This window comes from Macrobrachium nipponense, chromosome 39, assembly GCF_015104395.2.
Source record: "Macrobrachium nipponense isolate FS-2020 chromosome 39, ASM1510439v2, whole genome shotgun sequence".
NCBI lineage: Eukaryota > Metazoa > Arthropoda > Malacostraca > Decapoda > Palaemonidae > Macrobrachium > Macrobrachium nipponense.
Window position 1 is genome coordinate 23,919,175 of NC_061099.1, and position 15,924 is coordinate 23,935,098.

General features: G+C 37.3%; 1 protein-coding gene across 1 annotated transcript in view; it reads right to left on the reverse strand.

The window, feature by feature from the left end:
* LOC135210214 (uncharacterized) overlaps window positions 1-15,924 on the reverse strand; it is a 462,528-nt gene that overhangs the window by 291,707 nt on the left and 154,897 nt on the right. The window contains exon 6 of the mRNA XM_064243050.1: window positions 12,359-12,571. Coding sequence (XP_064099120.1) covers window positions 12,359-12,571 — 213 coding nt within the window. The remainder of the gene's footprint in view (window positions 1-12,358; window positions 12,572-15,924) is intronic.

The following is a 15,924-nucleotide window of genomic DNA, read 5'->3' on the forward strand; positions in this document are numbered from 1 at the left end:
ATATCTCTAACACCTGAATGGAATGCCCGTGAATCGAACTCGCGGCCACCGAGGTGGCACGCCAACATCATACCGAGCACGCCACTGAGGCGCTAAGCTAATTTTTGATAATAGTATTTGGTGACGACATCTTGTTATACAAAATTATACAAAACTACAATAAACAAGTAAAAAATGCGCCGAAGTTTCTAAGGCGCAACAGAGTTTGCTATCCGGTGGTGGACTCAGCCACGGCCCATGAAACTCAGCCACGGTCCGGTGGTGGAATATGTTGTTGGTACCTATAGCGCTGCCAGAAGTGCGTTACGGCTAAATTTAATCTTAAATAGAATAAAAACTACTGAGACTAAAGGGCTGCAATTTGGTATGATTGATGATTGGAGGGTGGGTGATAAACATAATAATTAGCAGCCCTCTAGCCTCAGTAGTTTTTAAGATCTGAGGGCGAACGGACAGATAAAGCCGGCACAATATTTTTTTTTTTTTACAGACATCTAAAATGCAATTTATCCAAGTTAATCTTATATTATTTGAACATACAAAATTTTAAAAATTTCTATTTAAACGGCTTTTCTATTCTATCTATTTGATTCTTTTTACTTAAAATAATTACGACGAAACCCCACTATGCCTGTATATATGCTCTAATTGTATGTGTTATAATTTAGACCTATTTTAATTGGCTGAAAAATTAAGTGTAAAGACTCTGCCAATCATTTTTCCTAATTAATCTTCATTCACCTTTGAAAATTAGTCTGTAAGACATTTTACAAGACAACTCAATACTGTCATTATTCTTACTTTCTTACTTACACTAAGTGGCTTCATTACTGGGCCAAAATATACCTATTTCCTGGTTTGCACTTCAATCCAGTTATAGTTGGTGATATATATAAACTGTCTAGACTCCCATCTCAAAAAATATAAACAATCTAATATTTTGCAGACTGTCTCTCCTTTATATTCTATCGAGACTATATTACATAAGCTTTACTGGAGAGGTAATACTCTAAAAATGTCCTTTTATACTTTCTCCTGAGAGGAGCAGGCAGCCAAGACACTTTACGATGCATACTAAAACTTGCATCTTATATCGTGGTCAAAGTCCATGTATTCCTAAGAGATATACGATAAAACTGACGCATTTCTTCATATTTACAAGACCCACTTCTCTTTCGAACTTACGACCTATAAGTCCTGTTGGAACTCGTGTCGTCCCAAACTTACAATATCTCTGCAATAAAAACAGATTCGCAGTTAATATTACCAAGTTGTTGATCTGTGTCTGTGCACATGTTTAACTTATTCCATTGATTTAAGTGGTAAGTGTTGGTCATCTTTGTTATTTTCTAATAGAAAAGACAAAACTGCCGCATTCCTGGAGATACTTCTGGTGGTTTCATTTAATTTTCGATTGAACATTCACGTTTAAAATAGTAAGGTTTAAGTTAGAAGGCGTTTAATGCAAATGTATTGGTTAACATTTATCATGCAGCTTTCTTCGACTAAAATGATTAAGCATCTAATGAGAGAGAGAGAGAGAGAGAGAGAGAGAGAGAGAGAGAGAGAGAGAGAGAGAGAGAGAGAGAGTTTTCTTCGACGAAATGAATTTATCTACGAGGAAAAATACGAGCACAGGTATATACGAAGTACTAGCATTATTAATACATAAAAAAATTATTATGTGTGTATGTATGTATGTATGTATATGTATGTATATATATATATATATATATATATATATATACATATACATATGTAGAATCTACTGGTCACTTCTTTACCAGATACATATGCAATTGTAATAGCCACAATGTCCTCTTAACATCTTGAATTCTTTGCTGTTTTTATGGATACGCTGATCACTAAAAAGCCTGAAGATCCAAGTTCAAAGAAAATTTCAAGAAATTGTGATGTCTGGTACCGGGAAACGAACTTAGGTCCTATAATCACAAAGAGGTCACGTTGCCGTGGTCAGGTCGGCAACATGACCTCTTTGTGATTATGGGACATCACAATTTCTTCAAATTTCTTTGAACCTGGATCTTCAGGCTTTTGCAGTGACAACTGTCCCCCACCCCCACCCCCAACAAGCAAAGAATTCAAGAAGTTAAGAGTGCATAGTGGCTATTACAATTGCATATATATATATATATATATATATATATATATATATATATATATATATATATAAGGATGGTTGGTTTGCCCCCCCACCTGGGGGGGCAACCAAGTCCTTATGGGTGCCGGTCCCAAGCCCGGATAAATAGGGAGGGTTGGTGTCAGGAAGGGCATCCGGCTGTAAAAATCTGTGCCAAAACCAAAAACTGGAATGAGCCGAAATATGGAAAGAGGTAATGCTAGGGCGTACTCCGTAAACGACGCACAGAGACATCGCCCTAACTCTGTGGTAAGGCGAGGGCTACTGCATCAGGAGCGGGTGCAGCTAAAGAAGCGAGCTCACATTGGGTTCAGAGTATGTCAGCTAAATGTTGGTCCATGACTGGGAGAGGTAGAGAATTGGCTGACTTGATGAGAGAAAAGAAAGTAGATGTTGTGTGTGTGCAAGAAACGCGGTGGAAAGGAAATAAAGCTAAAGAGTTGGGAGATGGATATAAGCTATATTATAGTGGAGCAAATAAACAAGGTAGAATGGAGTTGGCATAGTACTGTCTAGTGAACTAAAGAACTCGGTAATAGAAGTGCATAGAAAGAATGACCGTATCATCAGATTGAAGATATGTTATGGAGGAGAGATTCTGAATATTATAAGCGCATATGCACCACAAGTTGGTTGCACAGAAGAAGAGAAGGGAAATTTCTGGAGAGACATGGATGGAATAATGCAAGAACTGGAAGAGCATGAGAGGGTGATAGTTGGGGCAGATTTGAATGGCATTGTCGGAAGTGAAAATGAGGCGACTGGGCGGGTGCATGGGGGCCATGGAATTGGGGAGAGAAACCCAGAAGGAGAGAGTGTAGTGGACTTTGCTGTGTCATTCGACATGGCAATAGTAAACACATTTTTTGAGAAGAAAAGGGAACACCTAATAACATATAGGAGTGGGGGAAGATTCTCCCAGATAGACTATTTCTTGTATAAAAGGATAAATCTGGTGGAGGTCAAGAACTGCAAAGTTATTCCAGGCGACCATGTAGCCCCCCAACACAGGCTGCTATGTATGGACTTGAAGTTGAAAAGGGAAAGAAAAACCAAAGCTAAAGGGATAAGGAAAATTAAATGGTACGAATTACAGAAGGAAGGGGATAAGAAGAGAGAGTTTAAGAGGAGGGTTTTGGAGGATATTGATATAGGGATTGAATGATGTTCAAAAATGGTGGGCACGAAATGCAGCAGTAATAAGAAGGCATGGAAAGGAGCTGCTAGGAGAGACATCTGGTATCATATGGGAAGAAAAGGATAGTTGGTGGTGGGATGAAGACATTGAGAAAGTAGTAAAAGATAAGAAGGAGCAAAGAAAAGATGGGAAGAGTCACAGTCAGTGGAAGACAGAAATAGGTACAGAGAGAAAAACAAGGTGGTGAAAAAGGTGTAGACCCAAGCTAAGCAAAGTCGTATGATGTGTGTATAATGAGCTGGGACAAAGGAAGGATTAAAGAAGATGATGAAAGCTATCAAAGGCTAGAAATAAGAGCACCAAAGATATAACACACATCAAACAAATAAAGAATCAAGAGGGTGTAGTGCTTAGAAAGAGGAAGACAATGTGAAGAGATGGAAAGAATATTTCGAACAGTTGTTAAATGAAGAAAATAATAGACTAATAAGAGAGGATGGGCAAGTGAACATTGGCATGGTAATGAGGTTTTCTAGGCAAGAGGTACTAAATGCACTGAAGAAGATGAAGAATGGGAAGGCAACCGGACCAGACATGATCCCGGTGGAGGCATGGAAAGCATTAGGAGATGAAGGAGTGGATATACTGTACGATCTTATGATAAAGATCCTTGAACAGGAAAAGATACCAAATGAGTGGCGTGGGAGTATATTGATCCCAATAAAGGAAAGGGAAAGGCGATGTCCAAGAGTGTGGTAATTATAGGGGCATTAAATTGATGTCCCACACTTTGAAGATACTGGAAAGGATGATAGATGCTAGACTGAGAGAAGAAGTACAAATAGGTAAAGAGCAGATGGGATTTATGAAGGGAAGGGGAACAACAGATGGTATATTTTTGTCTGAGGCAAATAATGGAGAAATTCGGGGAAAAGACAAAGGGACCTACATATGGTATTTTCATTGACCTTGAAAAGGCTTTATGACAGAGTCCCGAGACAAGAGGTATGGAGGAGCCTGAGGGAGAAGATGGTGCCAGAGAAGTATGTGCTATTGATACAAGAGATGTACCGGAATGTATTTACCAGAGTGAGGAGCGAGGGTGGTTGGGGAGACAGAAGGTTTTGAGGTGAGAGTAGGATTACACCAGGGGTCGGCTCTGAGCCCATTTATCTTTAACATAGTGATGGGATGTTATAATAGAGGTAAGTAAGTAGACAGTACCATGGAACATATTGTATGCGGATGATATTGTTCTGTGTGCAGAGAGCAGGGAAGATCTGGAAGTGAAATTGGAAAGATGGAGACAAGTACTGGAGGACAGAGGAATGAGAATAAGTAGATCCAAGACAGAATATATGTACCACCACTGCAGGGGATGATAGAGAAAGTATTCAGCTTGGTGGAGAGCAAATAAGGAGAGTTGATAAGTTTAAGTATTTGGGATCTTTTGTTAACGCTGGAGGAAGTATGGAAGAAGAAGTAAAACATCGGGTACAGGCAGGCTGGAACAACTGGAGAGCGGCCTCGGGAGTTCTTTGTGACAAAAGAGTGCCGCTTAGGTTTAAAAGGAAAATTTCACAAGAGGTGGTAAGAACAGCAATGCTGTATGGTACTGGAAACAGCAAGCATGAGAAAAGCAGAGAGCAGAAGATGGATGTGGCAGAAATGAGAATGCTTAGGTGGATGTCTGGGGTAACAAGAGTGGATAGGATCAGAAATGACTACATAAGGGGGTCAACTAAGGTGGTGGAAGTATCAAAGAAAGTGCAGGAGGGGAGGCTGAGATGGTATGGACACCTGTTGAGGAGAGATGAGGACCACGCTGGGAGACATACTATGGGAGTGGTAGGTGCAAGGAAGAAGAAAGAGAGGGAGACCAAGAAAGAGATGGAAGGACTGTGGAGAGGAGATTTACATGAAGAAGGGTTGATGAGGCAGAAGTGCAAGATAGAAAATAGATGGAAACGGCTCATCCGAAACGGCGACCCCATATAAAAATGGGAAAAAGCTGGGAAGAAGAAGAAGAAGAAGATATATATATAATATATATATATATATATATATATATATATAGATATATATATATATCTATATATATAAATATATTAATATATCTATATATATATATATATATATATATATATATATATATATACATATATACACATATAGCTTATTGACCTGACAACCAAATACTACATTGCAGATTGTTTCAAGACCTACTATTATCAGACAAAGCGACCCAGCCAAGAGGTGTCGCCCAAAGAGAAAGCCCAAAGCTATGCTAATGAAGGCTAAATCAATCCATTTCCCGACCTCCATTCAAACATAGGTTCATGCAGTCAACCACTGTTTATAATTACCCCCCTCCATCTCTCCCCCCCAATTTCCCAACCTGAACCTAATTCACTTGTCTAATAGTCTGCTGCGTTGACCCGATTCCAGAGCTAATAATATATCGTAGGCTGTGGTTCACAAGATTGATATTCAGATATATCCTAGATCTCCAGGACCTTAGACCAACCAAGAGTATCACCTCTAACCAACCATTTACACCTCCCTTATATAAACACTTCTCACAGGCAGATTTTCAAAAGTAAGCCGAGACTTCAAAAAGGGTACACTCAAGGAGGAACACGAAATGACTAAACTTCATAAAAATAACAATAGCTGTAAATGATGGTTGGGGCTAGATCCCTCCTTCGCTTTATATATATATATATATATATATATATATATATATATATATATATATATATATATTATATATATATATATATAACACACACACACACTCGTATGCCCCAGTTCGAAGGGACAGTCACATAGGGAGAAAGAAAAACAAAGACAATCTTACGATGGCGAAGAAAAACCACACAAAACACACGACAGTTGGAAGGCAAAGAGAAGAAAAAAAACTTGTAATCCTAATTCACAACAAACCACCTAAACCCAACTTACCCTCCACTGAATTATCCAACCACTCGAAAATATGAAAACGAAAGATAAAATGATCCCACATGGGTGTGTTACCGGCTACAAGCGAAAACAAGCGCCGGTGTAAAAAAAAAAAAAAAAGAAAAAAAAAAAAAAAAAATTGCCCAACTCTCATTTAACAACAAAAAAGTTAAGAAAAAAAAACTAAGTTTAAAGGAACAGTTGCGTTACTGGGCTCAAAAGAATTACGTTAACTTTATATATATATATATATATATATATATATATATATATATATATATATATTATATATATATATATATATATAAATGTGTGTGTGTGTATGTATGTATATATATACATATATATTACATTATATATACGTACATACATATACATACATATACATATATATATATATATATATATATATATATATATATATCACATATATACACACATATATATATACACATATAAACCTAATACATAAACATCACCCAGTTGCTCCTCCCATCGCCCTCCTCATTCTGACTCACGACCACGCTCCCAGCAAACCAACCTTTCTTTAGTGAAAAAAAAAAGAAAAAAGACAGAACCAGGACCAGGACCAAGCAAGCAAAAACGGAAGGAGGGCCATTTTACATGGGGCCCATCACCTGAAGACAAAACGACCCTTTTACGAGTCTCACCTGGTGGTAATCACACTCAGGTGAGGAGAGGAAGCACGGGTGTATATCGACTGCCTTCATGATTAGGTGTGCGTGAATACCCTGGCGGCAATTTACACCTTCGGAAGGTGGTAATTCTTTTGGCCTCGTTTAATATCGAAATGTGTTTTGCATAACGTATATTAGCAACAGGTAATATACTATTATTATTATTAATTATTATTGTGTAAACAATTATGCCCAATTATATAGTAAACTGAAACACTATGTAAAAGACAAAATCAACGACTTGCGAACTGTTTACGTTAAAAGTACAAAGCGAGAGGGTTTCCTATTATTATTATTTTTATTATTATTATTAATATTATTATTATTATTATTATTATTATTATTATTATTATTATTGTCTGCTCCGACCCACTATCGTGATCATCCTCGGATGATACCGAGAGAAACGTTGGCCACTAGATCGACTTATATTTTGATCTATTTGTTCATTTACTGTAACAAATAAATAAATTTTAAGCAATATCCCCGAAATTGATTCCTCCTGATGAGTAAGATCGGCGCAATATTCGCCAGTTGTAGTAGCAGAGAGAAAGCTATTATTAGAAAAATAGAGAAGACTATTTACAAGTTGAATGCAGCTGACGCAACAATATCTTTCAATAAGACTTGTTTGAAAGAGGGTCTCCCTACAATATTAATAATAATATTATTATTATTCAGATGATGAACCCTATTCATTGGACCAAAGCCAAAGGGGCCACTGACTTGAAATTCGAGCTTCCAAAGAATATCATGGTGTTTATTAGAAGGAAGAAACAGAAGGTAGTGGGAAATACAGAAAGAGACCAGCGAATAAAAAATAAAAATAATTAACAAATAAATAAGTAAATAAATAAATAATTAAATATACCTGAATCTATATGGCTGACAAACAAGAGGCAAAGGTTATGACATAATCCAATAATCCCATCTCTACATTTTCTATTACGCAAAAATATTTGTCAAACATTCAATGGGACCAACGAAAAATTAAAGATGAGTTTTATATCAATGACAAATCTCTTACTTCACGTCGATGTATTTATAATAATGCACTGTTTTAGGCAAGACAATAAATATACAAAATGAAAATTTGCAATACTACTACCCCACTCAGCAACTTTGATTGCAAAAACATTTCGCATTGTTCTTCAGAACAAACATATCCAACCGATCGTATACAAATCATTCAGCTGTTAACCTACATAAGAACATTGATTACAAAACCATTTCGCTTTGTTCTTCAGAAAAAGAACATCCAATCAACTGGCTAAAAGAATTAAGCCATTAACCTGCTTAACTTTGATTACAAAAACATTTAGCCTTTAACCTATTTAACTTGATTACAAAAACAATAAGCATTTAACCTGCTTAACTTTGATTACATAAACATTAAGCCTTTAACCTGGTTAACTTTGATTTAAAAAATATTAACCCTTTAACCTACTTAATGGTGATTAAAATAACATTAAACCTTTAACGTACTTAACTTTGATTACAAAAGCATTAAACCTTTAACCTGCTTAACTGTGATTACAAAAACATTTAGCCTTTAACCTACTTAACTTTGAAAAACAAATTTGAGCCTTTAACCTACTTAACTTTGATTACAAAAACATTAAGTCTTAACCTATTTAACTTGATCAACCTGCTTAACTTTGATTACATAAACATTAAGCCTTTAACCTGGTTAACTTTGATTATAAAAAATATCAAGCCTTTAACCTACTTAACGTTGATTAAAAAAACATTAAACCTTTAACGTACTTAACTATGATTACAAAAACATTTAGCCTTTAATCTACTTAATTTTGATAAACAAACATTAAGCTTTTAACCTACTTAACTCTGATTACAAAAGCATTAAGCCTTTAACCTACTTAACTTAGATTATGAAAAACATTTCGCACTGTTCTCGAGATCAAGGAGAGCCAACAGACCGTTTACAAAAACGTAGTAAGCCATTAACCTACTTCACTCTGATTACAGAAAACATGCCGCCATTAGCCTACTCAACAGCTTTGATAACAGAGCACTTCGCAAAGCCGATACTTCCGGCAGAGACGGACCGACCAATCTCGCGACGAGAAACGCAACGGATGAACGCCTACAGATCAATGCGATGCGTCCCTCGGTGCCAAAGGCGGCAGGTAATAGTCGGTAATTTGTGAAGGCAATGTTATTAAAGGAGAAGTAACAGTACTCGAGCTGCAAGCAGTCTAGAGAGAGAGAGAGAGAGAGAGAGAGAGAGAGAGAGAAGAACAATTTCTGCATATACTGAATTGGATTGGAACAGGAAATTTAGGTCAGAGGCCTAGCACTAGTGGGACCTATGATGACCTATTCGTATCAAAATTACTATTTTTCTAATACCTAATACGAACAAAAATCGATAAAAGGTACAGATTTACAAGTGGTACACAAATACTCATGCCAGCATCAACATCCGCGAGAAAGAGGGTAGCAACAGAGCTTCCCTTAAGCTTAGTCTAGCACGGACATCCATAAAACTACCAGGAAAAACGGTACCTCTGAGGTGTAAGGAATAAAAGATGTCTATCAGTAGGAAACCTTTGGCTTGACATTTTATTAGACTATTCCGTAGACCACCAGACTTAACAGCTCTTAGATACGTCATCGAGAATCAGTACTGGATTTGGACTATGAAATTTAAGTCAAAGGCCGAGCTCTGGTGGGACCTATGATGACGTCATTCAGCGCTCAAAGGGAAATTGAGAGTAAAGAAGGTTTCAGAAGTGTAACAGGAGGAAAATTTTGAAACACCATAAACGATTGTTAGGAGAGAGTCGAAAGTAAGATGGAAGAAAGAGATTACAAACGGAGGTATAGTACCAGAGACGAAAGGAGTTGCAACTAGAGACCTAACAAAGGGATTGATTGATTGATTGATTGTAGATTTTAGGCATAATGCCAAACAGTGGGGCAACTAAGGCCATTCAGCGTTGAAACAGAAATTGACAGTGAAAAGGTTTGAAAGGTGTAACAGGGGGAAAGCCTTGCAATTGCACTATGAATCAATTGTTAGGTATGGGTGGAAAGTAAGATGGAAGAAAGATAATATGAAAGGAGGTACAGTAAAAGGAATGAAAGTACTGCCTAAATTGCACCGCATGAGTTGCACTGTCGGCACTACCCCCTTACGGGGCCAAAGAAAGGGACGATGTGTAGATCCTACAGTAATGCCTACAGCGCGCAGCGGGTTGTGTACCGATGAAACTACCCTCCTACTAACTGCTCAATGTATGTTACTTAAAAGTCTTTGGAAAAATAATAATTCCACCTCTTGCGCTAACAAGTTTTTATACGAGAGATCTTTCATTAAACCCCATCGTTTCACAGCAGTGATTTCTATAATTCTTGATGTTCTACTTGCTTCCATAATTAGAATTACAATGGAATTCGTAAATCACAAAATGTTAATGATTTGTAATTTTAAAAAGTAATAATTCTACCTCTTACGTTAACAAGTTTGTATACGAGAGATCTTTCATAAAATACTATCGTTTTCCAGTAGTGATTTCGATCATTCTTGACGATCTACTTCTATAATTAGAATTGCAATGGCATTCGCAAATCACAAAATGTTAATGATCTGTAATTTAAAATCATGCAAAAATAATTCACTTTCATTGTAAACAAGAACAAACGCAAAGAAACAAAACACCATCAACCTTCGAGGAAAAGATAAAAACCACCTGCAAATTAAGTAGTGTTTCTCGGTAATTTTCCCGAACTTTCGAGGGGGGGAAAATATGGTCTCCCACCTTTTACTAAAGTAAAGCCAAATATAAATATCTCGGGGAGAAAAAATGTCCCCCCACCCCCACCCCCAACCACCATCTCAAATTACAGTCTTACAAAGTTATCTCTCGGGAGGATAAAAGAATAAGGAAACCAAAAATTATGCCCATATCAAGTTTCGAAATAAAGATGTTCGGTGTTCATAACTCCCGGTGAAATGGGGACAACCAAAAATATATCTAAAACTAATGTTATAAAACAGAATATAAAATTCAGGCTAAAGACCAGGCGCAAGGACCTGTGAGGTCATTCGGCGCTCAAGGGGAAACTGAGAATAAAGGTTTTGAAGGTGTAACAGAGGAAACCAACTTTTAGAAGACGGTTGAGGAAAGATAGATGGAAGAAAGAGAATATGAATGAAGGTACAGTCAAAGGAATGAAAGGGGTTGTAACTAAGAATCAAAGGGACGCTGCAAAGAACCTTCAGTAATGCCTACAGTGTACCGCGTGAGGTGACTATGCATGTTATGAAAAGGAAGACAGGGAAAATGTATCCTAATAAGGCGACCGTATTTGTAGACCGCAAAGTAAAGTGTGGGTATAATACCCTGAAATTCTAAAGACATACAAAAAAAAAGGGATTATCAACAATGAATTCCTCTGTTATCAAATTCAGAATGGTTCATCTCTGGAAATGGATGTTCGACTGACGGCGTTAAATGAACCACCTTCAGGTAGTAACATAAACAATGGCTAATAATAAAAAAAACGTGTAAGCTCTAAAAACAAACTTTAAAATCTTAGGAAACACAAGAAATAATTTAAGATAAATATGAGAAAATGAACCACCTTCAGGTAGTAACATAAACAATGGCTATATATAAAAAAACGTGTAAGCTACCGTGGCCTCCTATATCTAAAAACAAACTTTAAAATCATAAGAAACACGAGAAATAATTTAAGATAAACATGAGAAAACATTTCTCAAGACCTACTTTCTCTTGTAACAAGATAAAGATTGGGCATAAATATGGGCTTTTAGCTTACATGTATCTCTTTTCATAAATCCCAAATTAAGTGCAGGTTGCTGTAATGCGTCAGTATGCCTTATGCAACAGCCACTACACAGTCTCAACTGGCCATGCAATTGAAGGGTACAGAACTGGTGTACCCCTCTGAAGACAGGGTCACGAGGTGGGCACAGGTCAAAAAGTGAGGAAGGTTTAACGTTCGGTTCATATCTGTTTGTTATTAACAATGCTTCATCTTACTTTGACCCAAAACATTACCCTATGTATAATGAGCAATGTCTCTCTCTCTCTCTCTCTCCAAGAAATCAGTAGTGCCTTATTATATTTCTGTATCAATTCTGTTGTCCTCATGTCTTCGCGCCAGAGACATCTCTCTCTCTCTCTCTCTCTCTCTCTCTCTCTCTCTCTCTCCAAGAAATCAGTAGTGCCTTATTATATATCTGTATCAGTTCTGTTGTCCTCATGTCTTCGCGCCAGAGATATCTCTCTCTCTCTCTCTCTCTCTCTCTCTCTTCTCTCTCTCTCTCTCACACACACAAACACACACACAGAACCTTACACTAAAAAAGAAGAAAAAGTAAAAGAAAAAAAGGACCTGAGCACTCACCAGATCCTGGCAGAGTTCGTTCTTGAGCTTGAGCTTCTCCTTGAGGGTGACACACTCGAGGTCCTTCTCCTGGACGTGTCTCCGGAGGGTGTGGTGCTGCCTCGTGAGGATTTCCAGATCCTCCAGCTGCTGCCGAAGGGTGGCGTTGGTGTCCTCCAACGCCGCCAAGCGCTGAGCTTCGCCCTCGCCCGATCCCCCCCCGCGGCACAGACCCTGTCCGTCGAGGGAGAGAGAGAGAGAGAGAGGGCGAGAGTGAGAGAAAACAAAAAAAAAGGACGACTCTCTCGGTTGGGGGTTCAATGGAGCCGAGGCTGGATTCGGGTGTGAGGAAAATAGGGGATTCAGGATTGATTCTTTCTTCAGGATTCTTATGGAGAGATTCTTTCTTAAGGATTCTAATGGAATGATTCTTTCTTAAGGATTCTTATGGATAAATTCTTTCTTAAGGATTCTTATGGATTGATTCTATCTTAAGGACTCTAATGGATAGATTCTTTCTTAGGGATTCTTATGGATTGTTTCTTTCTTAAGGACTCTGATGGATAGATTCTTTCTTAGGGATTCTTATGGACTGATTCTTTCTTAAGGATTCTTATGGATAGATTCTTTCTCAAGGATTCTTAGGGATAGATTTTTTCTTAGGGATTCTTATGGATTGATTCTTTCTCAAGGATTCTTATGGAGAGATTCTTTCTCAAGGATTCATTCTGACAGATTCTTTCTTATGGATAGATTCTCTCTTAAAGATTATGGACAGATTTTTTCATAAAGACAGATTCTTGCTTAAAGGTGCACTCTGTTGGAAAAAAAAGGCTGTTGGTGATTATGAATGCACCCACCCACCGAATTTAGGTCAATTATTTACAAACATTTACAATAAACGAGGTCACATACTATCACTGAAACAATAAAGAAAACGGGAAGTAAAGCATTGCCTGAGAAAGAAAATGGGATCTGGGTGGACACATTGAGGATAAAGTGTACATAGGTATAAATAACTGTAACATATACATATTATATATATAAATATATATAATTAACAAAACACTACTTAAACTAGAATGTATATAGCCTTAATCATACATATCTAAAATCATGCACTATTTGAAAATTACATTCTACTAATTCCACAATTATTTTTTGGCGTTAATCCTACACCAGAATAGTATATTAAAAACACAAATTAAAATAAATAGATGTGCTGTGATCTACTATGATTTTATAGTTTTACTTTACTTGTCACTATAAACAATATGAGTTCACATAGTATAAGTAATATTTTTTATGTATCATCATATAACACCAACTAGACAACCTCATCTCACAATAAATTTGTCGAAAATAAGTCCAATGATATATCCAAAGTCACACGTTCCGTTTTCTGTTGTCACAAGAAATCTCCAGAGAGAGAGAGAGAGAGAGAGAGAGAGAGAGAGAGAGAGAGAGAGAGAGAGAGAGAGAGAGAGACTTCACAATATTTTCCAAAGAGAATTTATGGGTTGAGCCGGCTGGGTCGTGATTTTCCAAAGGAAGCTCATTACTTTCTAGACAGTTACAAACTTTTTATTTAAAAAAAAGGGAATTCTTTGAAAGCTGAAAGTCAGGAAGTTATTATTATTATTATTATTTTGTTAAAGATGATGGCAGCATCAGTGGAATTGATTTTATATATGGTCTTTTCAATTCTTCTTATTATTCTCTTCTCATCAGGGCTGATATTTGCTAATAGCTGGCCGATGTTCATATCTTGGTTAAAGAAATGTTTTCTAAAAATACTAATTTATTGTTATGATAACAAAAGTGGTTAACAAATCTTAGTAATGGAATTCCAACGTTTCCAACCGTATCATCGGTTCATTTTCAAGGAAAGGTGAGCGTGAACTGATTGGAATGGGGTCGTTCGGCGGTATTTATTGTGTCCCAGGTGCTCTGTCTGATGGGCGCTGCGTTTTCATTGACTGAACAGAGGATTAAGTCCCTGAGTCAAGCCGTCTTGCAGAGGTGGAAGCTCGCACTGCTCGAACGGACCAATCAGGTGCCCCTGCCCAATACTATGCTCCCAGTCTCCAGCGTCCGCACGCGAAGAGCAGTGCGAGCTTCCACCTCTGCAAGACGGCTTGACTCAGGGACTTAATCCTCTGTTCAGCCAATGAAAACGCAGCGCCCATCAGACAAGAGCACCTGGGACACAATAAATACCGCCGAACGACCCCATTCCAATCAGTTCACGCTCACCTTTCCTTGAAAATGAACCGATGATACAGGTTTATGGGGAAACGCTTGGTTGGAATTCCATTACTAAGATTTGTTAACCACTTTTTGTTATCATAACAATAAATTAGTATTTTTAGAAAACATTTCTTTAACCAAGATATGAACATCGGCCAGACTGATTTAGCAACATATCAGTCCCTGATGAGAAGAGAATAATAAGAAGAATTGAAAAGACCATATATAAAATCAATTCCACTGATGCTGCCATCATCTTTAACAAAACATGTTTAAGAAGAGGGTCTCCTACCTTCATATATTATTATTATTATTATTATTATTATTATTATTATTATTATTCAGAAGATGAACCCTATTCGTAAGGAACAAGACCACCACAGGGCCCACTGACTTGAAATCCAAGCTCCCAAAGAACATGGTGTTTATTTGAAAGAGGTAACGTAAATCAATAGGATATACAGAAAGAAGAGATCAGCTATTAGAAAATGAAAAAATAACAAATTAATAAATTAGTATATACAAAAATAAGTTTTGGAATAAGTTACAATGCCATAACCCTTAAAGGAGCTGAACAAAAAGATAAAACATACAAAAATGTCTTAATTTTTGTTTTTATATTCATTAGCAGTTAAAACTGCTTTAACCTGAAAATCAATGACAATCCTGTGACTGTCAAACTGGGCATCAATCCACAGCAGACCTAATATGAAGATTATTCTATAAAACCGAAGCTAAATAATTTTGATTTTAAAGTAGTCTCTCTGAATTACCCTATTGTTTAAAACCCCAGCCCCCTTCCCCCCCAATAAAAAAAATATAACTGCAATCAAATAAACGCAAATAGCCTTCAGATTCAGAGTAAACAAACTGTATGGCAAAACGTAAGCCATAATGGTTATTGTGGGAAGGGATACGAGTGAGAGCTCAGTGCATCTGATATTTGGGACCACCGATTCAAAGGCACACCGCTTCCGGCATCTCCCCAAGAATGATTTGCTGCTGTTTCCTCGTTGTGGAATTAAAGACTGAACCCGGAGAATAGCACTCGGAGCTCGCCTTTCCTTAGGTAATCTTCCCAGAAAGATTACTGTCTCCGTCAGTCTCCAAAATACTTCCCAAGAAAGATTTGTTGTCTTCCTCGTTGTGGAATTATTCAAGACTGAGGGAAACAGCGCTCAAATCTCACATTTCCTCAAGTAACCACCCCTTAAATATTGGTAGTTTCCTCGTGGAATTAGAGAGAGAGAGAGAGAGAGAGAGAGAGAGAGAGAGAGAGAGAGAGAGAGAGAATACTCGAAACTAACATTTCCTCAAGTAACCTTCAAATGCAACAG